Consider the following 27,094-nt stretch of genomic DNA (forward strand, 5'->3'; position numbering starts at 1 on the left):
TTCATGGTCACATTATATTATATTATATTATATTATATAAACAGATTTTTCATGTAGTACGATGATTATTATAAAGTACATAAAAATATCAGACATATTGTATAAAATGTACACAAGATGTTGAAAAGAATTTTTTAAAGAGAACATAACAAGCTAGCCTTTTACAATTAATTTTATGATATAGTAAAAAATACAAAAGGTTTTATTTGTCTATTGTCTGTATATGACAAAATCTTTTTATTTCCTCAAAAGTACTCTTGATATTAAATCTTGCTTCATTGTTTTTTATAGTTTTGGTATTGTGGATTAAACATATTAAACAATTCAATCTTGAGAAGTTTCTTAATATCTTTTTACTATAATTCAATGTTACTCGATATTGCTGATATTTGAATTAAAAATAAAATACAGATAGCAATTCCACCATGAAGTGGAATAACAGATTCTAAATAATTCATCTATATTTAGCATTTAAGATATTTCTATTTGTAATTTTGATTTGTTACTTCTGGTCCTCCTGCAGTCTCAAAACCATTCATAACCAAATCATAATGTAATTCTCTAACCTATAAAGGAACAAATAAGAAATTCACTAATTAAAATAAGTACATAGGTATATATAAGTACTAAGTTCGTTAATTAATTAACAAGAATGCTTTCTTGATAAGACAGTGGGTAGTGGATAGTCGATTTAAGAAAGTGAATTCTTTATAAAATATTGCATATCATCTGGATGAGGTTGTATGAATAGATGATGCATGGTTTCTAATGATTAACGTTTATCAGTATTGAACAAAAATAAAGGAAATTCGGTGATCCATAATAATACATTCCTTGTATGAACTTTTTGATTTTTACTTTATAAGAAATTTGTAAATTCAAGATGTAATTTTCCCAATAATATCTATTGTAATTTAAATTTGATGTTAATATATATAATCGTTTAATATTAATATATATATATATTTAAATTAATGAATGTTGAAAACATAATAAATTAATATGTATTTACCATGCGAATCTTTTCTCCACAAGTTAAAAACAAAACATCTCCTTATTTTAAATTTAATTCTTGTTGTACATTTCCTTCAATATTTGTTATTAAAAGTAATTTGTTAAGTATCTTTGGTAGATGAATTTGTTATATTTGGAATGTTTAAGGATTTTTCTTATATTTTATATCTCCAGTTTCCATGCATTCATTCCCTTGATCCTCTGGTCTTTTTAATGCTTTACTTTCTATGCTCAATTTACTTTTGAATCAATTTCTTAGCCATCTCTTGTAAGTCTTTTCTCTAAGATAAAAAATACCTCTTTTTATTTTGTAGCTCTCATGTATAATGAACTGATTAGAACCATACAAATCTCTTAATATTAAAACTTTTAATTAATTCTTGAAAATTCTAACCAGCCACATAATGAACATTTCCTCCCATATTTTGAATTCTTATTGAAACAAAATTAACTGGTTTTACATCTTCTTTTACCAACATTTGTCATTTATCACCTAAGTTATGTATACTTACATTCTCATTAAAGGATATCTTGTATTAAGCTGAAAAAAATTAATTTTTATTTTCATATAATTCAAATTATGTTGTATGAATTTAATACTTATTAACAGTTAATAAATATTTGCAGTTACTTTTCGATGATATAAGGCATTCACGAATAAAAATTTGATTAATGTAGGTACTCTTGATACGATGTAATTACAAAACATTCTTTTGTAACAAATAAAATATAAAAATTATAAGTATATGTATATTGTAGTAAAAAATATTATTTATAGTTTGCCCAACGAGACGAGCAGTGCTACTCGAATGTCACTAGCCAGCAGCCAATAATGTTAGCTGCAGTAATCAAACTTTATTTACGTTATTAGATAGTTTTCGTTACCTTATATTTGAAAATTAATTATTGAATGTATTTTTTTATAAAAGTAAGCTTATCAATTTTTTTACAAGAAATATAATTATATGAAAAATTTGACTGTCTGGACTATACTATAACTACATTTTAGTTGGTTATCCTGACTATAATATAACTAAACATTTCGAGCGGTTTGTTTTGATGCTGATCGTGCGATATTTAAATACACATCAAAGTGATAAAAAATGGTAAATTTAAAAATAATTAAATGAAAATTGAATTTTCATAGTTTATTATCTTCATTTACTTCATATTTGTATTTTTCAGTTACCTTTGTCGTTATTAAGAACTGCTCAAAACCATCCTATGGTTAGTTTCAAATATATATTTATAAAGTTATATTTCATATAATCTAGCAATATTAGTGCTTTCAATTAAATAATTTAATAATATATTTTACAGCTAGTCGAACTTAAGAATGGAGAAACGTATAATGGACATTTAGTTAGTTGTGATAGCTGGATGAATATTAATCTCAGAGAGGTTATATGTACATCCAGGGTACAATAACGATATATTTTTTCGAATTAATGAAATATTTCATAAATTATTTGTATAAAAGTTTATTATATATAATGTAACATATATTATTTAGGATGGCGATAAATTTTGGAGAATGCCTGAATGCTATATTCGAGGTAGTACAATTAAGTATTTACGAATTCCTGATGAAGTCATAGATATGGTAAAAGAAGATGTACAAATGAAATCGAGGGGACGTGGAGAAATGAAAGGAAGAGGACAAAGTCAACGAGGTCGTGGTAGTGGAAGAGGTATAATCATACATAATATATATGTAAATATACATATATTAAATAGTATATACGTACGTAAATATTTTTTTATAGGAACTTTTGGTCGTGGTGGTAGAGGCCCTGCTGCTCTTGGTCGTGGTGGAGGTAATCAAGGAGGAAACAAATCTCAAAATAAAGCAAGAACCAAATGAAATTATGTTATCATTTTAGTTTACCTAGCAAATCTTCAATTTCCTATTCTTTTTCTCAAAAATATTCGTACAAAATGTAAAATTATCACTTTTATTATGTAAGTAATTTTTATTAATATGTATAAGCATACAAATTGAATACACAGCAATTTTTGTAACAAAAATCTATTAACAAAGTACAGCAAAAAATACATTTCTACAGTTTAATTATATTTAACTAATAATTAAATTAGGATAATATTAAATGTACTATATATATAAAAAAGAGAAATATTAATTTCGTTGACATAAGGTATTAAAGAGGACACCTCTGAGGATATCTATGAATTTAATTAGGATAATATTAAACGTACTACATATATAAAAAAAGAGAAATATTTATTTCATTTACATAAGGTATTAAAGAGGACACAAAATGTACTCTCTTAGTTCTATTTATACACGCAATTCTTATTTACTGAACGTAGAATGAAAGTTAAAATAGTATTGTACAATCACGTGATTTATTGTGGTTCATTAGAAGAATCATTGCTAACTATAATTAGTTTGATTATGTCACTTGTTCATAAGGTTTGTCAGATCAATGAAAAGAAAATTGTAAATCGATACAAAATATATGTTATACTTAACGTGGATACATAATGACAAGTGTACGGTATAGCATTTAAATTTTCATGTGCCTGTAACAAAAGATACACTGATAAAAAGATAATCTATAACAAAATTGAGGAATTATAATTAGTACTTACTTTATTTTTAAGTACTTTACTTTAGTACTTACTTTTAATTATAATTAGTCTCAAATTTATTTTGGGGAATGATGTTATATTTATCGTCCTTCAACTGAAGCAAAATCGAAATTAATTTAAAATTTTTGAACTACGCATTCAAATTTTATACTAAAGTAAACTTACTGTATGAAGCTAGATCTATCTCATCTGGTAACTCTGTAATATTAACATCAAACCGTTCTTGAACATCGTTCAGTATCTTAGCATCACTTTCATCACTGACTAATGTAATAGCAAGACCCTGTAAGTATTAAGAGTATTAAAGTGAATGTCAATATTATTACATTATAATATATCGTGCGAATATTATTAACCTTGGTACCGAAACGACCAGCTCTGGCTACTCGATGTAGATATGTGTCCGAATCTTCTGGCATATCGTAATTAAACACTATGTTTACACGCTCAATATCCATACCACGTCCAAATAAATTTGTAGCTACCAAAATTCGCTAAAATAATAGTATTTGTTTGCAATGATTTCGAAACAAATGAAATATTACACATCTATATTACATGAAATATATATTAGATAGGCCTACATTAGACAACATTTACCTTTTGGAAATCTTTAAATTGTTGGTACCTTGATAGCCGTTCTTCCTGAGTCATACCCCTGTGTATACCAATCGCAGGAAAATTTTGTTCTGTTAGAAGTTGTGCCAAAGCCATACACCTTTGTACAGATTTTACAAAGATAACGACCTATAGAATGATGTAAAATAGAAACGAATATTACAGTAGCTTAATGCATAATGAAAATCTTAAAGTAAATAATAACAATATCACTTAATCGATGTCTGCGGACAAACCTGATTAAATTCAAGTACATCAAGTAATTCAAATAGCTTCTTGTTCTTTTCATTCTCTTTAAGTTTCACATAATGTTGTTGTAGACCGTGCAACGTGAGTTTCGCTTCATCATCCACATAGACTTCCATGGGCTGCGCAGAGAACGTTTTTTACAAGATTATCTATTTTACCCTATAGATAACCACACCTTTGATAATTTCTAGATTCAATATAATATTTTTCTAGATGTAACACATTAAGTTGAAAATGTAACGAAATTTACGAATGAAATCGAGTATTAGAGAAATATAAACAAAAAATCATTGAAAACAAATTTGAGATATAAAATGAACAACTACAAATGAAAATTTAACAAGTGACGTAAATGATGTGAAAATGTAGAGTATTTTTTTTATGAATGTCCCAATTTCTCCCGCTTCCTTGATAATGGCAATTTTATATTAAGTAACTATAAATAAAATGTATTAGATGATTTCTCGAGAACTTTCTGCTTAAATTCTCAGTTTTTTGCGCTTATTTGTCGATCGGATTAGTCATGCTGGTTACATACGGTCCGACGACTTCCATCTCTGGGCAGTGCCAACAACGAAAACTCAGCAGTCACCTCAACAGAACTAAGAAGGCGCACCCATGAATGTTCTGTCACACATCCGCTGACCACTCGATGCCAAATCTCTTCTCCCAAATTCTAGTATATTCGGAATATGCCCAGAATTGGCCTCGATTATTGTTGGTATGCTCATTATCACAAAATTTAACGGCCTCTGGGATACATACTTTTTTACATCGCGACTTAAATAGCTTATGATTCGTGATACACAAACTGATTTATATTTTGCTTTCACGTAGAAGTGAACACGATCAAACTATGTATGAACACTTCCATTTTCACTCCTATTAATTGATTATTGATTTCCATTAGCTTTTTTTGCAAAATATCAAAATACGTTGTTTCGATTACAGACAAGACGAACGCGAATAACAAATTCTAGATATATGCCACGTAATTGCAGCAGTATCATCATCCTAGCTAACCCCAGTTTCCCATTCATCCTCTTGCATCTTCTTTCTTGCGCTCTTCTGTCTTCAGGTTTTCTTGAGATCTTCTTAGCCCCCCACCCAATCGAAAACTGCTTTCAATGCTGCTCTATGCCATTTAAAAATCTACCCCTCCCTTACACCTGATTGAATCATCTGCCCATAGAAATTGCAGAAACTTTTTCCACCCAACCCATCCCGACAGATATATGACGTTTCCTAATATTCGTGTAACATTATACAGATCATTTTAACTTTGGCAATTTCAATATGCAGCAGACAATTTAAAGGATTTGAACATCGAAGATAGGAACTAAATAAAATTGCTTTAAAACATCGTCAACGTCATCTTGATCAACTCAAGAAACGATTTTAAACGAAGATATCGTTCCTTTTATGAGTAGATATCTCGTCATCCGGTAAATGGAGGAAAACTTTGGAGCAGCAACTTGTTACGTTTAAGTTGTAGAACTTGACTTTCAACCGGAGACATCGAGGGGCTTTTCGTTATTGAATTCTGTGTCACTCCTTCAAAGTGTTGTCTAACTAGCCTAACCCGCGGGTGCGCCGTCAACGATATTTATAGTATGGTTTGAGCTTTGTCCTGGGTATGAATACAGGGCCAACGAAGTAGGAGCAATCGAAGATCGAAGTGAAGAGGAAGATTTTTTAATTACATCTTGCATGAACTTTTTGCAGACAGGACGTATCTCCTTGGACAATGTAGCGCTGAACATCATGACTTGTTTGCCGTGTGGAGTGCTTCTAAATATTTCCTGTACGTCCCTGCGCATGTCTGAAAATAAATATAGGTATATAATTTATATTCAACAGGGTTATAGTCATACATAAAAAAAGAACTGTATTTATAAATACCTAATAGCTCGAGCATTTTATCACATTCATCGAGTATAAAGTGCTTCAAGTGTTTCAGATTTAACTTTTTATTTCGAACAAGAGCAAGGATACGACCTGGTGTACCAACGACAATATGAGGACATACGTTCTTTAGGACTTCTTCATCTTTTTGAATTGGTAAACCACCAAAAAATACACCGACCTAGTAATGTAAATACATTACTTAATATGAATCATTATTCACAAACATATTTCTTTTATAAAGCCAAGTTATATAATAAATATAAGAATCTTCGTCAGTGGTAGGTAGTGGTGTTAAAGAGTGTCACCATTATTTAATATGATAATTATATTTCATCACGTGAAGATTCCTTATAAACTATAATTAAATATACTTGACGTAAGTTATGCTTACCTTCACGTGAGGCATATATTTGCTAAATCGTTCATATTCTTTGCTAATTTGGAAAGCAAGTTCTCGCGTATGACACATGACAAGGACATAGACCTGGTTCTCTGTTAATTCTAATTGCTGTAATGTAGCTAGCACAAATACAGCTGTTTTTCCCATGCCAGATTTTGCTTGACATAATATATCCATACCAAGCACTGCTTGGGGAATGCATTCATGTTGTACTGTAAATAAGACTTACATGAAAAATCTCCATTTAACATAAAAGATATAATAATTTATAGGAGTCAAGTAATCAGTTAATATAGACAAATCATTCATGTATAGTCTGTTGTCCCTATCAGATTTTCATCACTTGATTATATTAAATATCTACATATTTTAATATATTAGTTTTAACCCAGCACTGCCTGCAAGAACATATACAATCTGTAATTTATCTGGACACAGATGAATTTATCAAGATATGTACATGTCCCAAACATTGAAATAAAGGAAGGAAAAGAATACAAGTGAGATAATAATTAATGACAATATAATGCACACATGGGAATGACAGTTCATGGGAATGTAATGACAACTGTCATTGCAGACAGTACTATATATAAAATTTAGTACTGGTATGTTATACTTTGTAATATTATTACCTTCAGATGGATGTTCAAAACCACAATCAATAATTGCACGTAATATTTCTGGTTTAAGAAGAAAATCCCTAAATCCACTACTGTGAATAGATACATATGTGCCCTTCACTTCTTTTTTAGCAGGTGTATCCCTACTTCCATCAACTAATTGTTCAGTCTGTTCTTCATCTTCGTAATCCAAGAGGTCATCATTATCCGCCATCTTTTTTGTATATTTACTGAATTATTGCTGAAATTTGAAAAATAATATTATACATAGAACTAAAACCTACAAAAATTATATTTATATAATAAAACTATATACAGATATTTATACATGAAATTTATTATTAAATTTTGATTGCAAATTTGTAATGACTCTTTAGACCACAGATGTTTAAGCATTTATGGGAAATTTGTACCAAAATTACAAAAATTACGAAAGATACACAAAACTCTGCTTATCTTAGTAAATTTATATTAATTCCTTGATACCTTCCCTTATTTTTATCTGACAAGAAAAAAAAAAAAAAAGAAAAAAAATTCAACGTAAAAATTGAAAGTATTAATTATAATCTAGAAATCTATCTCCTAAAATATTATGAGAATATATGAATAAGAAAAAAATAAATATTAAATCACTTAAATAAGTACTAAATCTTTCAAATACATGATAAACAAATGTATCTATGAAAATACACTTGCCTATAACAATAATGATTTTTATACGAATAATACACTTAATGTAATCGCCATTTTAGTGACGCTACATCGCTTACTCGTGGAAAAAACGAACGGTATAAAATAAGTAAAACAGTCAAAATCAAAATTTCTTTAAACACTCATCTTGGAAATGTAAATTAGACACATGTACATATCTGTATAATTAAAAATTATATAATTTATCCTTCAAATTCGTTCACGCTTTCAACGTTACAGATTACAAGATAAACATTTATGCGTCATTTAATTTTTACTATGGAACATAACCAATAATAAAACTATTATGCAATAGTTAAATTTGAGGATATTCTTAATGCAATCAGATACATTTTATGTATGGATTGATTATTAATAAATAATTAAATACGGATTACAAATGTTCATCTTACCTCCAGACACAGTTTTAACAAACTGACGCTCAGTAACTCATCACTACGATAGTCAGTGCGTTCGTGTAATTTCTCGCATTATATTCCGGAAGACTAGAGGTGCCAACTACAAAACTGCATACATCCTATAAAACCTATATTTGTATTAAAATTATTCGAAATAATAAATATTAAATAAACACAGTGAGAAAATTATGCTACAATTTTGTTCGCGTATTATTGTTAATATAATATTTAACATTATAAATAATAATACCGATGTTGATTACTTGTAACTTGTGAATAACTTCATTCTTATGACAATGACCGGATATACGCAGTCATATATCATATTAAAATATTAGCGGTCTTTTAGAAATAAGTAATGGTAGCAATTAAAGGAAATATTTTATATAAACAATTATATATAGTACTGAATGTATTCATTAAATTCGTCGACTGGTTAAAATTAATCAAAATAAAATAATTGTTTGTAAGACAAAACAGAAAATGTATAAGATTTCAATGTAAATCAATTGTTATATTTTTGTAATAAAAATATCTATTTTAAAAATAGTATGTTTTATTTTGATACAACATTGTTCTTTCTAATAATAATTTAGAAAAGTTTAATTAAAAATAAAAGTTAAATTTAAAAATCCTTATACAAGGAATTATATCATATTGGTATTACATTGTCTACCTTAACATCATTATTTATTTATTCATTTATTTACCCCAAATCAAAATTTTATTAAATGGACGCAAGTTTTCATTATAAACATTAAGGGTACTGTTTAAATATGGTAAATTTTATTTAATAACATCACAGATACAATAATTATGTACAGTTGGAGAAAATGTTTAAACCGCTGGTTAAACACTTTCAGCTATCCCATTGTCAATGTAAGCACTGAAGTACTAGGTTTCAGATAAAGGTGCTCCATAAGGGCGGACATTTGACAGTTTCGAAATAGAAACTTCGATTTTCAAAATCGTACTGCGGTCTAGAATTATCATTTTATTCTAGACATATGCTTATATTTGCATTACAATTTTTTTTTGCTAATCATTAGTGCACAATTAGCAGCCATTTGTATTACCCCCAATTGTATTACAAGTTGTCTTCGGATGAGGACAATTTATCAAATACATACAGTTTCAATTGAGCGTCGTGCCTTTGTGGAGGCGCGGCAGGATCCGGTTTCACCATCTGCGAGGCACATGGAGGATCTATGTTACGGGGTAATAAGGTATGATTGAGCTCAGGCATAGAGGCAGTTGGATCTTTTAGAGGCAATGTTACTTCTCTCAAAGAGTCTGTAGGTGAGGGAGGAAGCACCACTTTCTCAGGAGCATTTTGAATAAATATTACTCTAGAAAATATAGTCGATATCTGTAACATTTGCAACTAAATAGAAATAATTATTGCTAATATTATATACCTGTTAAATGCTCGCCATTTTCTGCATAATGTAATGTATACTTTGCACTGAATGTACATAAAAACTAAACCGCCTGTAGAACCAATTACAACAACTATTAATTTAGTCCAGAAAGACCAGTCTACATATCCACGTCGAGCTTCTTCGACAGAACGTTCGACGAGTACGTATAAAGACCAAGCCACACAAAGTGCAGCTACTGCGTGAAAAGCAACCGCACACCATAATTTACGAACTTCTAGGGCAGACATTTCAAGTTTTTCCCACTAAAAATCATTGATTAATATCATGTATAATTTTCCCAAACTTACTAAATTAAGAATCAGCAAATTATAGGTTTAGTCTTTAAAAATCTGAACGAAAATTTTTTCATATATACAGAACAAATACAAAGAAATGATACCTCACAAAATGGTTTTGTTTTAGCATGCATAATAAATGTGAATTTACATAATTCACAAGCACGTGTGTCAGAAGCTTTTATCCATTGTTGAAGGCAAGCTTGATGTACATAACGTAAACTGCCACTGCAATAACAAGGTGCTAAAAGAGGAGCACCTTCTTCACCTTCACAATGACATATTCTGTAATAAAAAAGAATATAAAATTTGCATATATTATTGTATAATAAATATTGTTCGTAAACAATTATTTTGGCAATGCTATAATACATAACTTTTTGTAAAAAGGTAAAAAAGAGTTGTTTGAAGATAATTTATAAGAGAATTTTATATTTACCTGCAAATATCATGATTGTTTGAGGACAATGTGCTTACAGATGAATGACAATGATCTGGTATGATTGTAACTACTGTTGCATATGTTGATTCCTAAAAAATAAATGTTCCATTAAACATAAATCAAGAGGTAAAGTAAATTTATATTTTATATATTATAAAATACTTTATTGTGATTCATATATGAAACTAAAATAATTTATTTATTCATTAATATTTTTTATGATGCAGATATAAAACTAAAAGAATTTATTTGATCATTAATATTCACAGAGTAATTGTCTTAAAGTAAAAAGTATTAAAATAGGAAATAAATGTTTTATGAAAGATGTGTGGATAAAAAAAGAAAGATATATATGAGAGGTTACCCTTGGTGTCCATTCTGGTAAGCCTTCACCACCAGCAGGGCTATTGTTATTGGAAGGACCAAGCGACAGAGGTGGTTGCCGGTCAGGCGGATTAACATTGATCTGATGAACCGGCATCACTCTCTGACCTCAGCAAAGATGTGATCAGTGATAAACAACATTAAACAAACACATCTTAACGAGTGTTTGATAATTATTTTCCATTGGTATCATGTTTAAGCGCAAATTAATAGTTAATTACATACGAAAGACTTTTTGTGCCATGATGTTTAACATTTAACTTGAATATATACTTAAAAACCTGAAATTATAGCATACTTTAAAAGATGTTATATAAAACTGAAGTATTTGTAACGGTTATTTACATAAAAATATTTACTTAAGACTTTGATATTAATGATTAATTTATATCTGGAAGACGATATAATTATGTATTACACTTGATTCTTTAAAAATATAATTTATACAGAAATTATCAAATAATAAATACATCAAAAATATGTAGATAACATAAGTATCTACTCTGATATCAATTGTATCCACTCAAAATAATGCAAAAATTGTTAAAGTAAAATGTCCAGTATATTTATCATTAAGATTACTTAATAAAAACAGAGACAGAAAAATACAAATTTAACAATTCGAACAAGTAAAACGATAAATTCTAATTCGTTTCTTATGCAAATTTGTAATATTTATACAAAGAGAGAAAGCGACACATATACAAAAAAGACACTGACAGTGGCGAAAAATGCTACAGTGGTTACATTTTATCAAAATCACTACGTAAACGTAACACTTGGAACGAAAACTATTCGACAAAAAGAAAACAAAGCATTGGCGTCACATACATCTTTTCATTTCCGTGGAAATCACACTAGCACTAAATTTGGTAATTGGATAATAAATATGTTATTCAAACAAGCTTGCTTTTAAACGATTGACTGACGTTTAATAAATTAAATTTTTCGTAATTGTCTTGATGAAATTTTTACATAGCACGAAACCAAGTCGATTTTGACATTTCGTCTCGAGTCAATGACACACTATAGGAAACTTATATTCACTGCAGTAAATTAATTAACTTGCACAGTTTAATGTTGAAATTATTTCGATGTTTTCTTATAGTTTATCACGTTTTGAGCGCGTGCGATGAACTGCATCAATTTTCAAAAATACCACGAATACTAACTTTATTACAAAGCATAGTTCTTTCTTCACAACAGACTGTGTATCTTATTTCTCTGAGACGCCGCCATAACGTAGAGCGTAGGCGTGGCGTATGTATAAGATCAACCAATCCGTTGTTTGGAAATGACATTGAATATTATTACACCAATGAACGACCTCGATTCAAATTTGGAATATGTAAAAAACAGATACGAAAAATATAAAATATGCATGCATTAATTGTATTAAATCATTTATTTATTCTCTCATTATACAACATATTTTTTTTGTCAATATACATGTAGTAAAAAAGAAAATATTCAAACTAAATAACAATATTGTTATTAGTTTAAAACCTTAACTTTAATAGTTATTACTAGATTGCGGATTTTTAAAGGATTTTAAAGAATTAATATGGCTTAACTTGATATTTTACATTAAAGGACTTCTGTGGCCAATTGTTTTATCTACCAAGCATTATAGAAAACATTGTACTTTGGATAGTTTATATATTTTTCATATTATGATCATGTTTTGTAATTTTGTACTATTAAATTTTTTATAAACCCATAAAAATCTGCACTCTAGTTATTACATAACATTACTTAAAGTTATTACATACATTATTTAAAAACTTTTAGATATCATTGAAATTATCCTGTTTTGTAGACGAGATTATGTCAGTTTCATAAAAGTCTTCAATAGAAGAAAAATTAAAAATGTTACTTTGTTCTGCATTTTCGGAATATGTAGTATCATATGTAGCCATATTACTGGCATTATCAGTGTAACTTGATGAAATATTTGAACCACTCCCAGAATTTTTTATATTTGGGAGATTCTTATAAATAGTACTGTTTTCACAGAAATTAATAGATAAACTGTTAAATATGTCTGTTAACTGCATACTTTCATAAATTTTTGCAGTTTTTGATGCTTCTTTTTCAACATTTATTGCTTTCAAGCAATTTTCATCTTTAACACTTACATTATTTTCTGATTGGACAGTATGTGAAGATTCTTGTTTAGTATTTTCTAATTTATAATAATTATTGTTCTTTGTTTCTTCCTTAGTGTTTTCTAGAAAAATATCAGTAAGTGCATTGTATTCATTATTTTCTATACTTATATTATATGGAATATGATTTTTGTTATCATGAAAGACATGTTCATTTTCGTTGCATTTGCAACTTGAATTAAAATTATTAATATCATTTTTTAATTTATCATCAAACTTATTTAAAGAAATTGGTGACAGTGGTTTCTCTATGAGATTTTTCTCATTGTATCGAGAAGCACTTTTAGAACGTATATTACGATGATTTTTATTAAAATATACATCATAAATATTATCATCCTGAGAATATTTTTTCATATTTTTGTTGATAAGAATTACAGGTTCTATATAGAAAAAAATGAAAAATATTAAGAATTATTTCATCTTTTCTTATTTTATTTAAATTATTAAAAATTACTTACCAAATTTTTTATTTTTTTTGATTGATGTATTTGAAAATAATCTTCCAGCTAATAGACCAGCTATGAAATAAATAATATGTATATTACATAAGTTGAATACAAAGAATATAACCATATTATAGTTTAAAATAATATTTACCAGCCATTCCAATTACAGTGCCTCCAACGAAATGTGGCATATGATTTTCTTTTTGTACTTTCTTTGTCTTAAACATTTTGAAATTTTAATTATACTAATCGAGAGAATATATCAAATCATGTCAATAAATTTCATAAAACCAGATATACAAAGGATATAAAATAGTGTTATGTTAAATATATTGGAGATATTTCAAGGTGACAACAAAATGTAAACAGTGAATGACCTTTAAATCAAGTTGGATTAAAATAGATACACTTTTAGATTTCATCAAATGTTTTAATTTCTTTCTTCAGAAATTAAAAGTGTATTAAGTCTTAAATTATTATAATGAGTACATACAAAAATAACAGCATATCCTATACATAATTAGAGATTAAGTATTAAAGTTTATATAACTACAGAAATATCATTAAATACACTTTAAAATACTCATAACTTAGAGCAAATTACATATTTATGATAGTACTAATATGAAAAGTACATAAATATAAGAACCAAAATCTATATGTTTAAAAATATAAACGGGTACAAGATTGTAATTTAATAATTCTTTGACATGTTGGACACTTCTTAGCTTTAGGTACTCGTAGAGCTAGAGTTATACATTTTGTACAAAATATATGTCCACAAGGAGTAGACATAGGTTTCATTTTAGAAGACAACTGTTCATAACATATTGGACAGGTCAATACAACTAACTTTTCTTCTCTAGAATCATTAACATAACATATTCCAGTTTCTTTTGGGCTATTGATATTATCTAGATCTATGATTTCCATTGTTTGTACATCTTTACATCTATTATTATCTGTTATTTCTCTAAAAAAATGTTTACCTTCAAATAAATTCGATTAAAATTAAGGAAGTATGATGTGACAATACATACGTACATAATAGAATCTTCAAGTTGTGCAACTTGTTTTTTAGAACCACGCTTTCGTGACTTTGTTATTGTTAAATTAACATATATTTCACCCTTATTTTGTAATTTTGAAGGTTGATCTGGTAGATCAGTTGTTAAATCAATATAATCAATTGGAACTGACATTTTGTTAATTTTTTTCTTTTATTTTATGTTCTAGTTCACAAAATTCCAGTAGACAGACACAACGATCGTGGATACAACCGACACAAGACAACTCAAAAAGTCCTTCGATAGGTTATCGATATCTTTTTCTATCGATAAGCCAATTTTTAATCGAGCGTTACAAGTTACGAGATAATCGAACATACAAAACAAATGAACGAATATGTTAAAATCAAAGCAAACACAAATTTTAAATAAAGTTGTATCGTTTAAAATATATATAGTAAACGTTATTATTATACATTATGCACATAATATATAAAAATATCTAAATAATCCCAAAATTTAGTACTCATTACATTATTTAGTAAATAAATCAATTGTCTATTTAGATTCTATTTTCTAGTTGGATTTATAAAAATATGAATTTACACATATATCCGCAGTCCTATATTTTCTTCTTTTATTTTTCGGCTTCACAGTCCGGAAAAAAAACTTGGATTATCTCTTTTTACTTCCACTCATTTCTATGTGATCCACAGTCTAATTATTATATTATATGATAAAAAGTGTATCGAATAATTTATTTTATTCAATATTATCGTACACATTGCAAACATTTGTTTTAGTAATGAAAGCGTTTTATAATATTCATAGCCAGCCTTATTATATACAATTAAATTTTTAATATATAGATACATATATAACTATAAACTATTGTAAAAAATACACAAAATACATAATTTAAAACTTGAATAGTTTTAATGATATAATACTTCTTCAAAATTTTTTGAGCATAAAATATAATAGTCATGCAGCTCGAATTACATTAATAGCTAAAAAAGTATGATTTTAATCATATATACAAAAATTATATAAAAGAGATATGTAGGCACTTTACACATCATCACATTATAAATGTAATGTACGAATATATGTATACTATATGTGTATATACGATGATTAATGTATATTTAAAGCTATTTATAAAATATGTTTAAAAAAGTATAACAGAATTTTGCTATATTTTACCAAAATGTAATTTATATTATTTGTGTGTTTTAATAATGTTCATTCAAGAGCACTTCTGTTTCGCATATTTAAAGTTATTTATAATGAAAAGTTCTGCATATATATGTATGAATATAATAATAAAATGATTATTCATTTAGAAATGAAAAAATTGATCTCTTTGCTATTGCAAGCAATTAATGTTTGTCATCAAATTTTTCATTAATTTTCTTCATCCATTAACATAACATTTTATCTGTATTATGTATAAAAGTTACATTACATATGTAACATTTATATGTAAATCTACCTACTTGGTAATTATTATAGGGTTTCATAATGAATATACAATAAACATTTAGTGTAATTAAAATATTTTAAAAGATGTAATAAGTTCCAATTTAGCAACTTATATCAATAATTATTACAAATAATAATTTATGCGAACACTAGCGTTAATTTGTCGCACAACAGTGATTTGGACGCATTTGACAACGCAATTCAGGACACTTTTTTTTATTAGAAGATGAAATTGAATTTTTGATTGATACAAGTGAGAGTGACAAAACTGTCGCGCGACAAATTGTCGCTACTGCACGCGTAGTCTAATTCAAGTAATCTTTATATTATTAAAGTAATGGTATATCGTATTAAATTTCAGTCGTTCACTCAACTATTATTTTGCTCTTACCATTGAGTGGATAGATTATAATTTCAATTTGTATAAAAAATGATTTAATAACCTTCAAATTCTTATAAAATGGACGGTTAAATTTTAATACTTTATGAAAAAATATTATTATGTTTTTGAATTCCTTATATAAAATACCTGATTATATATAGATAAATGATTAAGGAAACACATTATCTTTGGTTATTATTGTGTAGATTAACGAACTAAGTTGTGTCATTGGTTAATGAGTATCTCGATTGCTTTTATTACGATTACGTAGTAACGAAGCATCCAAGAGAGAATAAGTACCAGGTTCAAATACTGGCGGATATTCAAGACCAGGATAATCAGGTGGTGGTGATGTAGGTGGTGGTATGTAAGGCAAAGTCGGTGGTGTCAATGAGTTTCTACCTATGCTTGTGTGACCTTTCTGACAGGAGGGCTGATTTGTAATACCCTAAAAATAAATACTTATTATTATTATGTTAATATTTGACACAATATTTATAATTACTATTTATTGAAATATATACCTTCGATATTAAATTTGGAGTACACGGTGATGGTGTATCTGGACTCCAATCACTAACAGAACTGACTGAACTAAAACTCTGACTGAGAGTTTGAGGACTATTTCCACTGAAGGAACTATGAGATTGACTTATTCCACTATCGCCAGGACTCTGACTGCTCGATCGACTTGGTAATCGTGACTGATTATAACATTTTTCTTTAAATAACGCTCTGTGTAATCTCGGTGACCCTATAATTTATATATAAATTATATTCAAAGATTATTATAAAATATAGCTGAAATTTAAAGTATATTATTTACCCAATAAAGTTTTTTGTGTTTCCTTAGGTAAATCAAGTGTAGAAGGTTTCTGCTGACATTTATTGCCAAACAAATTTTTCAATCGATTTGTCTTTTGAACTTGTTCACCTTTATCTAAATGCATCTCAAATGCAGCAGTCATACCTTCCTGTTCGAATGGAGAAGTTGGTATAGGTGGTGGGTGGTACTGTGCTACGTTTTTCAAACGAGTTTTATCACAATTGATATCTTTTTTATCACCTCGTCGCAAAGAGTCCAACCAATGCTTGTCTGAAGAAACATGATCACGACGACTTGTTAGATTGAAACTTCCTTTGCGACTAATGGATGCATCTTTCTTTGCACGTTGTAAAGTTTCATAGAAAGTATGAAACGTAAGGTCGTTGGTAGATCCTGAGGAACCTAAATGAAAAAGAAATCGTATTAATCTTGATATACTAAAAAGTTATTATATAAATAATGAAAGAAGTTACCATCATTTCGAGTAAGTCTTCTTGGTGCCAGTTTCATGTCCTCTGATAAATTATTGACATTTTTAGGCAAATAATAATCATATGATCTAGAAATGTCATGATTACTTGAAGATTGTGCTTGATTTGTATAAATATTAGTATTATATTCACAATTCAAGCTCATTTGCCTCCCAGAACCATCAACAATATCTGATTTATTATGACACAAAGAAGGTTTTTGATCATTTGTGATAGTTTTACAGTGAAATGAATTGCATGGCTTCAACTGTTGAATATTTGAGCCATCTGATAATTTTTTTTTATTAGCGTAATAAAATTCGTTCGACTTTTTATGAACCGAATGTTTTGATGATTCTCCTCTATATTCATTTCTTTCTGAATCAAAATCTTCGCTATATTGTCGCACTGCGTGAATGGTATCCATATTCCGAGGATAACCATATGCAGAAGCAGCGTTATTTACTACTTCATCACTATTTTTATTTCGAATATAAACATCATTATTGAAAGTTCCATCACTGACAAATCTGGATTGTTCATTAACAGTCTCATTATCATGAAAGTTCCTATGTTGGACATGAACGTGATCGCTAGTTAAAGGAGTCATCCGTGGTGATACAGGCCTAGTTTTTGTCATTTGTCTTTGATCTTCTTGTTGCAACAACATGAATTCTTCTAATGTAATAAAACCTTGTAAATCTTCTGCTCTTCTATTTCTGTTACTGAGACACCTAAATATTAAATACTATTTCACTAATTACTTTACAATATTCAATAGGATAACAAGAGATATGTATGTGTAAAAGCAAATAAAATGTGTTCTACTTCATTAAGGATAGTATGTAGGAAAACAGTTACAATAAGGAAAAACATGCACAAAATATATACATACATATAAAATAAATGCAGTCAATATTTTTAGTTAATTATTTTATTATGAAATGCAAAATATAACAATATTTTTAATTGCTATTATTCTTTAGTTAAAAATTTATTTTCGTGTGTACACAATAAAAAAAAAATAAAACCACAATAATTTAAGTTTAGTAGAATTATAAAAGATTATATAATACAACAAAATTGATATATTAGTTCTGTAGCATGCAACATAAAATGTTACCTGTCTGTGGTACGTCTGTAATCACCCATATCTTGAGTGCTAGTTGACATATCAGTAGCACTATGAGATGCACATAATCCATAAAATGTACTTCCTGCAATCGTCATTTGCAAATCTGGCGAATTTGGAACAGAATCTTGTTTCCTGAAAAATATTCATATTTTATTTTTGTTTTAAATGAGATATTCCATACTAACTCTTACTTATTAGGCGTAGATGTAGGAAGAACTCTTCTGTAACTTCTAAACTGTGCAGTTGGAACAGGTACATTGTTTCTTGCACCAAGGAATTTTAGATATTTTCTATCTAAACTAGCACCACTAATTTCATGATCCTTATACGAGGGAGAATCTTTACGAACAACTTTTTTTAATGATCCGAACGATTTTTCAAAGTTCGGTTTATATTCCGAAGTATGAACATTTTTAGTTTTACTTTTTTGTTCGCTATCGCTCTCGTCAGTTTCGCTGAAAAGCGCACTATTCCTACTGTGGCCATCCGCACCTAAGGTTGCCTTGTTAATTGCATCTACCCATAAGGCAAGAAAATCTTCAGTGTCTGCAGCAAAATAAAATACCGTTCCTGTGTGATAAACCTTGAACGCATACTTTCTTGATTTTACTTCGGCAGCTCGTGATACGGTAAATCCTGTTAAAGCTATGAGACAGTCGGCTTTTATACTATTTTGAGTTTTAAACCTATATTTAAAAATATAATAAAATAAATATTTGTAAGATAAATATGTAGAATAAAATATGTAGTATAAAAATTTGGTTAACGAACCTGTACAGAGAAGAGCACTTTAAAACAAACCAAGCTTTCGCCCAAGCACCACCTGCACCTCTTGTGCGGTATGTTAACCATCCTTCTAAATCACCTGTGCCTATATCTTTAACAGAGATATTCCGCTTCCCTAGTTAGAGGTAATATAAAAATCAATAAGTATAAGTATTTAAAGATTGATATATATTAATATCTATTAAATATATACAATGTGTGACAATTACTTACTTGCAAATAATATACTTCGTTTTCTATTAGTTCTGGGACTATTGTTGGAAGATTTGCTTAAACTTCCATGCAATCCAATACTTCTAGCCACCATCATAGCTTTATTAACTACACCTTTCTCAAAACTTTTTTCCTTTTCAGACACTTTAGATTTATGATCTAGAAATTGCTTTGAAGAGCATGAACCATCCGGAGAATCCGTATTTTGAGAATAAGATTCAGTATCATGGTATTCCATTGTTGAATTAGTGTATACAGACTTCTCAACAATAGGTTCATACTTATCACAGATAAACTTAGTTTCCTTTATTTGCTTATCATTGTATTCTAAATATGTAGAATCCAAGTTTAAACTAGGTCTAAGTTCGTTATCTAGAGTATTCATATCATCAATAAAATCTAATTTTTCTGTAAAACTATTACAAACATCAAAATAATCCTGCTTATCTTTATAATCCAAGGTACTTCTGATATGATTTTCCGTATAATATTCCAAACTCTTTAAATCTTTTCTAGTATTAATTTTCTCTGGCGTACAACACTTTTCTTGGTCATCAAACATCTTTGAAGTATTACTTATAGATGAATCCATTGTTAACTTTGAATAATATTTACGTGGAGGCGGATCTGGAGGTATTAGATGAGGTTTATTTTCTAACTTCTTGCCAGAGTCAGTTTTTGTTACTTCTACACATTTGCAAGATTGCATTGTATTTCCTTGAATAATTAAATCTTCGGTTTTTGTATTATCATTCTGTACCTTTCGACAAATTTGAATTTGAGGAATGTTTCGAGTAATATTATTAGTAATATTATTATATATCTGTACATTACTTTCAGTAAAATTCAGATCACTATTTATCCATACTTGTCTTTGAGCTTGGATATTTTCTTTTACTGATACATTAGCTTTTTTTTCTGTTAATTTTTTATGTTCTGTTGAACCACAGTGGTTTGGTCCATTAAATGTTTGAAGAATCTTCTCAAATTTATTTAGGTTTGAATTATTTTCTCCACTGTTTTGCATAAAACTATTTATTGATTCTAATTTATCTTCATTAGTTTCATGGTTAGAGCTTGAATTATTTGTAAAATTTTGAGTATTACATATTTTTGATATATTTTCCGTTTCTACACTTAAATTGTTTGTTACGTTCTTTTTGTCGTATTTATTTACATCAATACTAATACATTCATTATTGCTTTGGTTATTTTCTATACTGATTTTGTGGTTTGCATCAATTACCTTACACATAGAAGTTTTAAATGAATCTAAATGTTCAGATTCAGAACATTGTTTTTTTTTGTTATCTTGTGTAACATATTTATCAGTATCATTATTTTTTTTAATAATATTATCAAAATTTATTTGAATACTTTGTTTTTGATCATCAATATCTCTTAATTTTTGTTGATCTTCGGAACTCGCAAAAGTCAATTGAATATCAGTCTTACTGGATACATTGCTTACATTATTTGCAGACGGTTCTAACGCATGAAACAACTTTTGCTTTCTGTCTTCTATACTGTCAGCGTCCATTGAATCGTACGCTGGCGTACTGTAACTTTTATCTAATCTTCCTCGCTCTTTACTGTTACATATACTAAGTTCCTTACTGCTTATCGTACTCTTACTATTACTATGTTTATCCCTAATAAAATTGTTGCATTCATCTAAAGGCACACTCGTATCACTTAAGTTATTGTTATTGGTAACATTAACAGATGTTTGAGAAATTTGGCTAATTGTATTTATATTACTGCACAATTCCTCACAATTTTGGGTAGTTTTACATTCATCTTTTTTCTCGTTTATTACACTGATTGTATTACCTACTTGAGGAACATCATGTTTCATCATAGGTTTATCTTGAAACTGTACTTTCTTATCATCAGTTTGTCCATCATTCCTTTTTTTTCTTTTGTTTTGTTCTATAGATATACATGTTTGTGGTCGTATATTTGATGGTACATTATCTAAACCATGAGCGCAAGATGCTGCTTTGTCCCGCAATTGAGAAGTTGTACTATGTTCCTGTTTCAATTCTTTCCAAAATTGTTCTATATCAATTCCATGCTTGGTAGTTGGACTAGCACCAGTTATAGTAGCTCGTCTTTGAACTGAATTTCTTGGTTTTGTAGAATATAATCGAATAGATAAAGGTGGATCTGTTTCACTATCCGAATCGCTACTATCTATAATCATTGTGTCTAGCATATTAACAGTATCTAGAATGCTTGCAGGTTCTGGACTGGGATTCTTTGGCCTAAACAAATTTACAAATTTGTATTATATTAGAAAAGAAATTGTATATATTTTATAAATGAGATACATGTCTATATATATATACCTTGGTAATGGCATTGTAAAATCTGGTATAGTTAATAATTCTGGCCTTGGGGAAGGAAGATTGTGTTGCCACCGTGTTGTGTAAGATGTTTTTTTATTGCTTGGAAGTCGATATGGTTTTATGTAAATTTGACCATATATTTTTGTATGTCTTGGTCTACGTTTCAAAGTTAATAATACTTCTGCTGGGCTTTCGCGAAATAATTCTAAAAGATTTTTTCGTTCCCAACCGACTACAGTCTGATAATTTACCTGGAAAATATTTAAATTAAATTAAACATTTGTATTATATATTCATAACAAATAAACACAGAAGAAACAGAAAAGAATAGAAAATATAATTTTTTAATTATTTAAAAAAAAAGAAAAATTACTTGTACAATCTCATCTCCTTCTTCCATTTTACCACACTGATGTGCAGCTGATCCAAATTTAATCTCCGCAATTTGATGAGCTCCATGAAAAGATGGTAAAATATAAAATCCCTACAAAAGAAAATATTTTCCAATTTTAATTCTTCATACCTATTAGGAAATAATTATATACTCTAACAGTTTCACTCTATAATACAAGACTATCTAAATAGGAAGTTACAGATGTGTTGAATCAATGGTTATAGTTTTATCATTAAAGGATGTAGCAGATAACTTTAATGATTATGAAGTATACTATTTTATGATTTATGTTAAATATTTTATATATATTATATTCATTATATAAAATTATTTAGAAATAAAAATAAAATAGAAGAATATTACCCTATTTTAAAAAATTGATATTATTTCAAAACTTACTAAATCATCTCCTGGCTTCTTTTTTAATGTTGCTAAATCTAAACTAGCAGGTTGTAATATCATAGGATCAGTAATATCTTGTATTATATAATCTGCCAATTTTGCTAATTGTCCACAAATTGTTCTAATTTCTTCTATTGGTTTTTCTGCAAATCTATCTCTTTGTGCACATGTGGCCATTTCCAAAGCTAACTTCATTAATTCAACTTTTTTGTCATTATATTCTAATTGTCCACTAAAGGGAGGTCGATCAAGCCACCTTACTAATGGTTTTACAGCCATTATAACTGATGCTACATCAGATAATGTTTGAGTTGTAACAGGCTTTGAATCTGTCTGATGAGACAACTCATTTTGTAAACTATGCGCTTGACAAGACAGTCGCAATGCCAATAGTTGCAGATTTTCACGATCAAGTTCATAATGGAAATTTCTCAAATATTCTACTGCTTCAAGAATAATTTCCTGATGACCAAGTTTCAATACCCCAAGGTGTTCTAGGTCTTCGGGTCTCAAACTTAATAACTGTTGTCCATTAACACCATGATTAGTAAAGCTATGCACATAGGGAAGAACAGAATTATCCAAACCTAAAACAAGAAGCATTTTTTTCTGTAAAGGATTCAATTACTTTAAGAAGAAAAGGATATTGTGAAAGTGAAATCATAATATTTTAATGAAAAATTTGTACATGAATTTGAACAAAGTTATAAGGGAAAAATAATTATAATTTTTGTTTTTATAATAATTACTCATTTAGTATTTCATTTCTTTTAAAAGTAATAACAATGAAAAAAACAATAACGAAATTACGTGAACAATAATCATTTATAAACTCTTTCGAATATTAACGGCGTAGATTAGGAAAATAAATGAAAATATTGCAATTTTAAAATATTTTTAGGAAAGATTTAGTATTACTAAAGATTCGTTTTATAACGATATATCATTTACGAATTATGTGATTGTAATGAATGATTGAATAAACTGTTTTATACATGCAATAAAGTGACTGATTAAAAGGAAAGAGGGGCAAAGAGACAGGTGCGGGCGTATACTGTAAAATTTTCACACGCAAATTTTCACGACATTGTTTCTGCACATAATAGAGTACACTTGTTCCTTAAAATATATTGATGTATAACACTGATTCAAAAGGAAATTCAATTTTTCGCACCTTTCAACCATTCGCACACTTGTTCAGTTTTCCATTCAGCAACATTAACATACGCCATGACCCGATCATCTACTAATTCATAAAATGTTAAAGATTCTCCTTGACTCCTCAATCCTTAGTCGTTCTAATTTCCAACATTAACTAAGTATAGAATAGACATGACATTATATATGGGACTTTGTATCTTATGTTCTGAAATACCGATCTCGAAAAAAATTAGAGTGTTTTTTACGCCCTCTGCGGTTTGCTATGGCGAATCATTGACTAAATTTTCAGTCTGCTAAGTCGATAACTGTAAAATACGTATGTACAGTCGATGACTTAAAAATAACTGTGTACATATGCATACATATTAATGACAGTTATTGTGTAGCTAATAATTTTTCATTCAATATTATATACCAATGATTTTCAAGGTATATCAATTTGTAAAACTGCATCAAATTGTAATCTATTTATTGTTTTATATATAATTCATTGGAACGTATTAATTACAATGTAATATTAAATAAAATGTGTACATATATTATATTGCATAATATATATTACACAGAACATAAATAAAAATGCACTGAATGCTTGTGCGTATATACATATAATGTATATATTAATTATATGTATATATATGTTTATATACAATATCGATAATATTTACAATCTATATTTCTTATATAAATTTTTTATATATAATAGCACCAAGTATAGCTATTTCCAGTAATATAATTAAAACTAGTATAAACTTATTCATTAAAATTCTTCTTCGCATAACATTTAATGTCCTTCTTGTCTTATCTAATTCTTCATCTGTTTGGGATAATCTTCTATCTGCTCTCAATAATCGTTCCCTTTGTTCATTCAGTTCAGAAATTACTTCTGTCCCTATTTGTTCACTCTCAACAGCAACTGCTTGAGATCTAGCAATAGATTGTGATGAGCGATCCAGTATTGCATTTCCTTCTAATAATGTCCGTCTATGCTCTTCCTCCCAATTAACTCCAAGATTCATTGTGACAATATTAATAAATATGTTCACGATAATATTATGAAATAATAATTATATTCATAACAAGAAAACAAACGTCCTTTAAATTGTCAGGTCTGCCATAATATCCAAGAATTCACTTTGATCAACTGAAATCATAGGTATAATTTGCAAAATTATTTATAAATGAATGAAATAAACAATAAAATTAAAATTTCCTCAATAATTTAATTAATTCAAAATCAAATCCTTATTTTACTAGAACCATCTTGATCCAAATCAAATTCTTTAATCATAAGTTCCATTTCCTCATTAGTCAGATCACAATCAAGCTTTTTATTAAATTTTTGGAGATCTTCTACTGTTATCTTGTCATTTGCAGTCTCATTTGTAAATAATTTGAACACATATTTAATTTCATCTAAAGGTTTTCGCTTATTTAACTTCTCTGATACTGTATGTAAGTGTAAAATTTAATTAAGACAATACTGATTATGAAAAGACAAAATTTTTTAAGAATATAAATAACAGATTATTTGATTAAATTTAATATTTTTTGTTTAAACGTACCAATGTAATTAAAATCTTCGAAACAAATTTTATTATATCCACGCTTGTCATACATTCGTATAATAGATAAAATGTAAGATTTTTTTACTGCAAAACCCAAAGCTTTTAATGCAGCTTTCATTTCATGATAATCTAAATAACCATCAGTATCAGTATCCATTAAACAAAACGATTCCTTTAAGCGTCTCTTTAAATTTTCATTCTTTATAATAGTTGACATAATCGACAATAAATATTAGTAAAATCGAGTTGACATGTTTACCTTTCACTTATCTTGCAAAACTTTCTTTTGTTGTCAACAAATTATATGTAGTTATATTCAGGATACACATTCGTTAAGTTATATATTATTATATATCTTGAATATGCTTCCGATAATATATACATAAATTTTCTGTTTATTGCAAACATATGAAGGCTTCATGAATCTAACGTCGTGAAATATTCAACCACTACTCAATCACTATTCGCTATGGTCATATAAACAGGTTTGCACATTCGTTAGGGAAAATCGTCCAGCTTTCGAGTCGAAAAACATCAAGATGGAAAGCATGGAAAGGTTTGCTTTCAGACTACGCTCTGCGAGACAGACTACAATCATATAAACTATAAACTGTTCTCGACACTGTCTAGGGAAATCATCCGAAAATTGAGTCGTGATAGAAATGAGTAGCTAATTTATTGGTCGTGACCACGATCATATAAATAAGTCTCGCCAGTCATATACCGAGGCCTAGGGAAAATTGAGTCTTGTTTAGTTATGAAAAATCAACATGGAAAACATAAAAGTCTTGACTGCACATACGTGGCATGATGTGAATGCCTTAGACAGAGACAGAGCACTCTATTTATCTCCATCTATCTCGCAAGAACGTGAACCTTATTGACCTTATACATATGATCGTACGTTCGACAATTCCTACGGAGTTAGATGTCATCATTTTGATATCTTATGTCGTATATTACATTAATTTCCTTGTTAGCAGCATGATGGCGCTATTGCGAAACTCACAAAAGCTCACATATACGCATTCATTATCAATGACGTAGTCAAAAGTAATGCGTTAATCGGTGCATGATTGCCTCGGCGGTGAAATGAGTGGCGGTCACGGTCACGATGAGAGTGTAGTAGTATGGTAGTATGGCGGCCTAAAAACATTTTTCGTCCCTTACTATATAAAGATGCATGTGTGTGCTTTTCAGAATTTTATGACAGCGCCACT

General features: G+C 28.6%; 7 protein-coding genes and 1 long non-coding RNA gene across 16 annotated transcripts; 1 reads left to right on the forward strand and 7 right to left on the reverse strand.

Annotated features, from left to right (window-relative positions):
* Positions 1 to 222: 222 nt before the first annotated feature.
* LOC105666043 lies at positions 223 to 1,800 on the reverse strand. 2 transcript variants are annotated; one of them, XR_007225180.1, is made up of 4 exons: positions 1,646 to 1,800; positions 1,409 to 1,555; positions 1,013 to 1,295; positions 223 to 566 (listed from the first exon to the last, which is right to left on the reverse strand). It is a non-coding gene; the product is annotated as an uncharacterized LOC105666043 (long non-coding RNA). The 2 variants fall into 2 exon arrangements; XR_001098968.3 differs by having other exon boundaries at positions 1,527 to 1,555; positions 1,646 to 1,799.
* A 118-nt stretch (positions 1,801 to 1,918) lies between these two features.
* LOC100651490 (U6 snRNA-associated Sm-like protein LSm4) lies at positions 1,919 to 3,090 on the forward strand. 2 transcript variants are annotated; one of them, XM_048408784.1, is made up of 6 exons: positions 1,919 to 1,942; positions 2,024 to 2,120; positions 2,200 to 2,241; positions 2,335 to 2,433; positions 2,528 to 2,705; positions 2,781 to 3,090. In XM_048408784.1, the coding sequence occupies exons 2-6, from the start codon at positions 2,118 to 2,120 to the stop codon at positions 2,876 to 2,878; spliced, it is 420 nt and encodes a 139-aa protein (XP_048264741.1). In that variant the 5' UTR covers positions 1,919 to 1,942; positions 2,024 to 2,117; the 3' UTR covers positions 2,879 to 3,090. The 2 variants fall into 2 exon arrangements, with proteins under 2 accessions (XP_048264741.1, XP_020720256.2); XM_020864597.2 differs by lacking the exon at positions 1,919 to 1,942 and having other exon boundaries at positions 1,972 to 2,120.
* A 149-nt stretch (positions 3,091 to 3,239) lies between these two features.
* LOC100651252 (ATP-dependent RNA helicase WM6) lies at positions 3,240 to 8,664 on the reverse strand. 2 transcript variants are annotated; one of them, XM_003397702.4, is made up of 11 exons: positions 8,529 to 8,664; positions 7,438 to 7,666; positions 6,794 to 7,014; positions 6,397 to 6,580; positions 6,198 to 6,316; positions 4,482 to 4,613; positions 4,228 to 4,374; positions 3,984 to 4,121; positions 3,793 to 3,910; positions 3,660 to 3,721; positions 3,240 to 3,558 (listed from the first exon to the last, which is right to left on the reverse strand). In XM_003397702.4, the coding sequence occupies exons 2-10, from the start codon at positions 7,637 to 7,639 to the stop codon at positions 3,708 to 3,710; spliced, it is 1,275 nt and encodes a 424-aa protein (XP_003397750.1). In that variant the 5' UTR covers positions 7,640 to 7,666; positions 8,529 to 8,664; the 3' UTR covers positions 3,240 to 3,558; positions 3,660 to 3,707. The 2 variants fall into 2 exon arrangements, with proteins under 2 accessions (XP_003397750.1, XP_020720255.1); XM_020864596.2 differs by having other exon boundaries at positions 3,240 to 3,575.
* A 634-nt stretch (positions 8,665 to 9,298) lies between these two features.
* On the reverse strand, positions 9,299 to 12,325 carry LOC100651373 (E3 ubiquitin-protein ligase MARCHF8). 3 transcript variants are annotated; one of them, XM_012311702.3, is made up of 7 exons: positions 11,909 to 12,301; positions 11,437 to 11,468; positions 11,058 to 11,358; positions 10,691 to 10,782; positions 10,356 to 10,536; positions 9,953 to 10,218; positions 9,299 to 9,883 (listed from the first exon to the last, which is right to left on the reverse strand). In XM_012311702.3, the coding sequence occupies exons 3-7, from the start codon at positions 11,172 to 11,174 to the stop codon at positions 9,622 to 9,624; spliced, it is 918 nt and encodes a 305-aa protein (XP_012167092.1). In that variant the 5' UTR covers positions 11,175 to 11,358; positions 11,437 to 11,468; positions 11,909 to 12,301; the 3' UTR covers positions 9,299 to 9,621. The 3 variants fall into 3 exon arrangements, with proteins under 3 accessions (XP_012167092.1, XP_012167093.1, XP_003397751.1); XM_012311703.3 differs by lacking the exon at positions 11,437 to 11,468 and having other exon boundaries at positions 12,250 to 12,325; XM_003397703.4 differs by lacking the exon at positions 11,437 to 11,468 and having other exon boundaries at positions 11,909 to 12,308.
* A 138-nt stretch (positions 12,326 to 12,463) lies between these two features.
* Positions 12,464 to 15,022, reverse strand: LOC100651132 (probable ATP-dependent RNA helicase ddx42). Of its 2 annotated transcripts, none has more exons than XM_012311701.2 (4): positions 14,735 to 15,022; positions 13,846 to 13,912; positions 13,707 to 13,766; positions 12,464 to 13,628 (listed from the first exon to the last, which is right to left on the reverse strand). In XM_012311701.2, exons 1-4 carry the CDS (start codon positions 14,894 to 14,896, stop codon positions 12,865 to 12,867), a joined length of 1,053 nt encoding a protein of 350 aa, XP_012167091.2. In that variant the 5' UTR covers positions 14,897 to 15,022; the 3' UTR covers positions 12,464 to 12,864. The 2 variants fall into 2 exon arrangements, with proteins under 2 accessions (XP_012167091.2, XP_048264740.1); XM_048408783.1 differs by having other exon boundaries at positions 14,739 to 14,877.
* Positions 15,023 to 16,243: 1,221 nt separating this feature from the next.
* LOC100651011 lies at positions 16,244 to 24,476 on the reverse strand. 2 transcript variants are annotated; one of them, XM_048408782.1, is made up of 12 exons: positions 24,320 to 24,475; positions 23,143 to 23,732; positions 22,723 to 22,833; positions 22,350 to 22,600; positions 19,999 to 22,265; positions 19,771 to 19,900; positions 19,191 to 19,685; positions 18,988 to 19,131; positions 17,868 to 18,598; positions 17,395 to 17,796; positions 17,093 to 17,322; positions 16,244 to 17,016 (listed from the first exon to the last, which is right to left on the reverse strand). In XM_048408782.1, the coding sequence occupies exons 1-12, from the start codon at positions 24,375 to 24,377 to the stop codon at positions 16,801 to 16,803; spliced, it is 5,625 nt and encodes a 1,874-aa protein (XP_048264739.1). In that variant the 5' UTR covers positions 24,378 to 24,475; the 3' UTR covers positions 16,244 to 16,800. The 2 variants fall into 2 exon arrangements, 1 of the variants encoding a protein (XP_048264739.1); XR_007225178.1 differs by lacking the exon at positions 16,244 to 17,016 and having other exon boundaries at positions 17,292 to 17,322; positions 17,395 to 17,542; positions 17,635 to 17,796; positions 24,320 to 24,476.
* Positions 24,477 to 24,930: 454 nt separating this feature from the next.
* LOC100649240 (vesicle transport through interaction with t-SNAREs homolog 1B) lies at positions 24,931 to 26,820 on the reverse strand. 2 transcript variants are annotated; one of them, XM_048408791.1, is made up of 3 exons: positions 26,677 to 26,820; positions 26,134 to 26,604; positions 24,931 to 25,450 (listed from the first exon to the last, which is right to left on the reverse strand). In XM_048408791.1, the coding sequence occupies exon 3, from the start codon at positions 25,323 to 25,325 to the stop codon at positions 24,987 to 24,989; it is 339 nt and encodes a 112-aa protein (XP_048264748.1). In that variant the 5' UTR covers positions 25,326 to 25,450; positions 26,134 to 26,604; positions 26,677 to 26,820; the 3' UTR covers positions 24,931 to 24,986. The 2 variants fall into 2 exon arrangements, with proteins under 2 accessions (XP_048264748.1, XP_012174243.1); XM_012318853.3 differs by having other exon boundaries at positions 26,134 to 26,693.
* On the reverse strand, positions 25,461 to 26,127 carry LOC110119157 (cell division control protein 31-like). Its single transcript, XM_020867779.2, has 2 exons — positions 25,872 to 26,127; positions 25,461 to 25,755 (listed from the first exon to the last, which is right to left on the reverse strand). Exons 1-2 carry the CDS (start codon positions 26,089 to 26,091, stop codon positions 25,544 to 25,546), a joined length of 432 nt encoding a protein of 143 aa, XP_020723438.1. The 5' UTR covers positions 26,092 to 26,127; the 3' UTR covers positions 25,461 to 25,543.
* Positions 26,821 to 27,094: the final 274 nt, after the last annotated feature.

The sequence above is a fragment of the Bombus terrestris genome, chromosome 9, assembly GCF_910591885.1.
Source record: "Bombus terrestris chromosome 9, iyBomTerr1.2, whole genome shotgun sequence".
NCBI lineage: Eukaryota > Metazoa > Arthropoda > Insecta > Hymenoptera > Apidae > Bombus > Bombus terrestris.

What these genes read in the sequence shown, in the direction of transcription:
- LOC100651490 (XM_048408784.1), top strand. An exon ending in CTGCTCAAAACCATCCTATG is followed by an intron (nt 2,242 to 2,334) that starts GTTAGTTTCAAA and finishes TATATTTTACAG; the next exon opens with CTAGTCGAACTTAAGAATGG. An exon ending in AGGTCGTGGTAGTGGAAGAG is followed by an intron (nt 2,706 to 2,780) that starts GTATAATCATAC and finishes ATTTTTTTATAG; the next exon opens with GAACTTTTGGTCGTGGTGGT.
- LOC100651252 (XM_003397702.4), bottom strand. Translation starts at nt 7,639, where the DNA reads ATGGCGGATAATGATGACCTCTTGGATTACGAAGATGAAGAACAGACT. An exon ending in AATTTAAAGATTTCCAAAAG is followed by an intron (nt 4,122 to 4,227) that starts GTAAATGTTGTC and finishes CTATTATTTTAG; the next exon opens with CGAATTTTGGTAGCTACAAA. An exon ending in CTGGTCGTTTCGGTACCAAG is followed by an intron (nt 3,911 to 3,983) that starts GTTAATAATATT and finishes TAATACTTACAG; the next exon opens with GGTCTTGCTATTACATTAGT.
- LOC100651373 (XM_012311703.3), bottom strand. Translation starts at nt 11,174, where the DNA reads ATGCCGGTTCATCAGATCAATGTTAATCCGCCTGACCGGCAACCACCT. An exon ending in AAACAAAACCATTTTGTGAG is followed by an intron (nt 10,219 to 10,355) that starts GTATCATTTCTT and finishes AATGATTTTTAG; the next exon opens with TGGGAAAAACTTGAAATGTC. An exon ending in AAATGGCGAGCATTTAACAG is followed by an intron (nt 9,884 to 9,952) that starts GTATATAATATT and finishes TATATTTTCTAG; the next exon opens with AGTAATATTTATTCAAAATG.
- LOC100651132 (XM_012311701.2), bottom strand. Translation starts at nt 14,896, where the DNA reads ATGTCAGTTCCAATTGATTATATTGATTTAACAACTGATCTACCAGAT. An exon ending in TTGAAGATTCTATTATGTAC is followed by an intron (nt 13,913 to 14,734) that starts GTATGTATTGTC and finishes AAAATGTTTAAG; the next exon opens with ACAAAGAAAGTACAAAAAGA. An exon ending in CACTGTAATTGGAATGGCTG is followed by an intron (nt 13,767 to 13,845) that starts GTAAATATTATT and finishes TTTATTTCATAG; the next exon opens with CTGGTCTATTAGCTGGAAGA.
- LOC100651011 (XM_048408782.1), bottom strand. Translation starts at nt 24,377, where the DNA reads ATGGCGTATGTTAATGTTGCTGAATGGAAAACTGAACAAGTGTGCGAA. An exon ending in ACGAAGTATATTATTTGCAA is followed by an intron (nt 19,901 to 19,998) that starts GTAAGTAATTGT and finishes ACCTCTAACTAG; the next exon opens with GGAAGCGGAATATCTCTGTT. An exon ending in CCTACATCTACGCCTAATAA is followed by an intron (nt 19,132 to 19,190) that starts GTAAGAGTTAGT and finishes AATATTTTTCAG; the next exon opens with GAAACAAGATTCTGTTCCAA.
- LOC100649240 (XM_048408791.1), bottom strand. Translation starts at nt 25,325, where the DNA reads ATGAATCTTGGAGTTAATTGGGAGGAAGAGCATAGACGGACATTATTA.
- LOC110119157 (XM_020867779.2), bottom strand. Translation starts at nt 26,091, where the DNA reads ATGTCAACTATTATAAAGAATGAAAATTTAAAGAGACGCTTAAAGGAA. An exon ending in CGAAGATTTTAATTACATTG is followed by an intron (nt 25,756 to 25,871) that starts GTACGTTTAAAC and finishes ACTTACATACAG; the next exon opens with TATCAGAGAAGTTAAATAAG.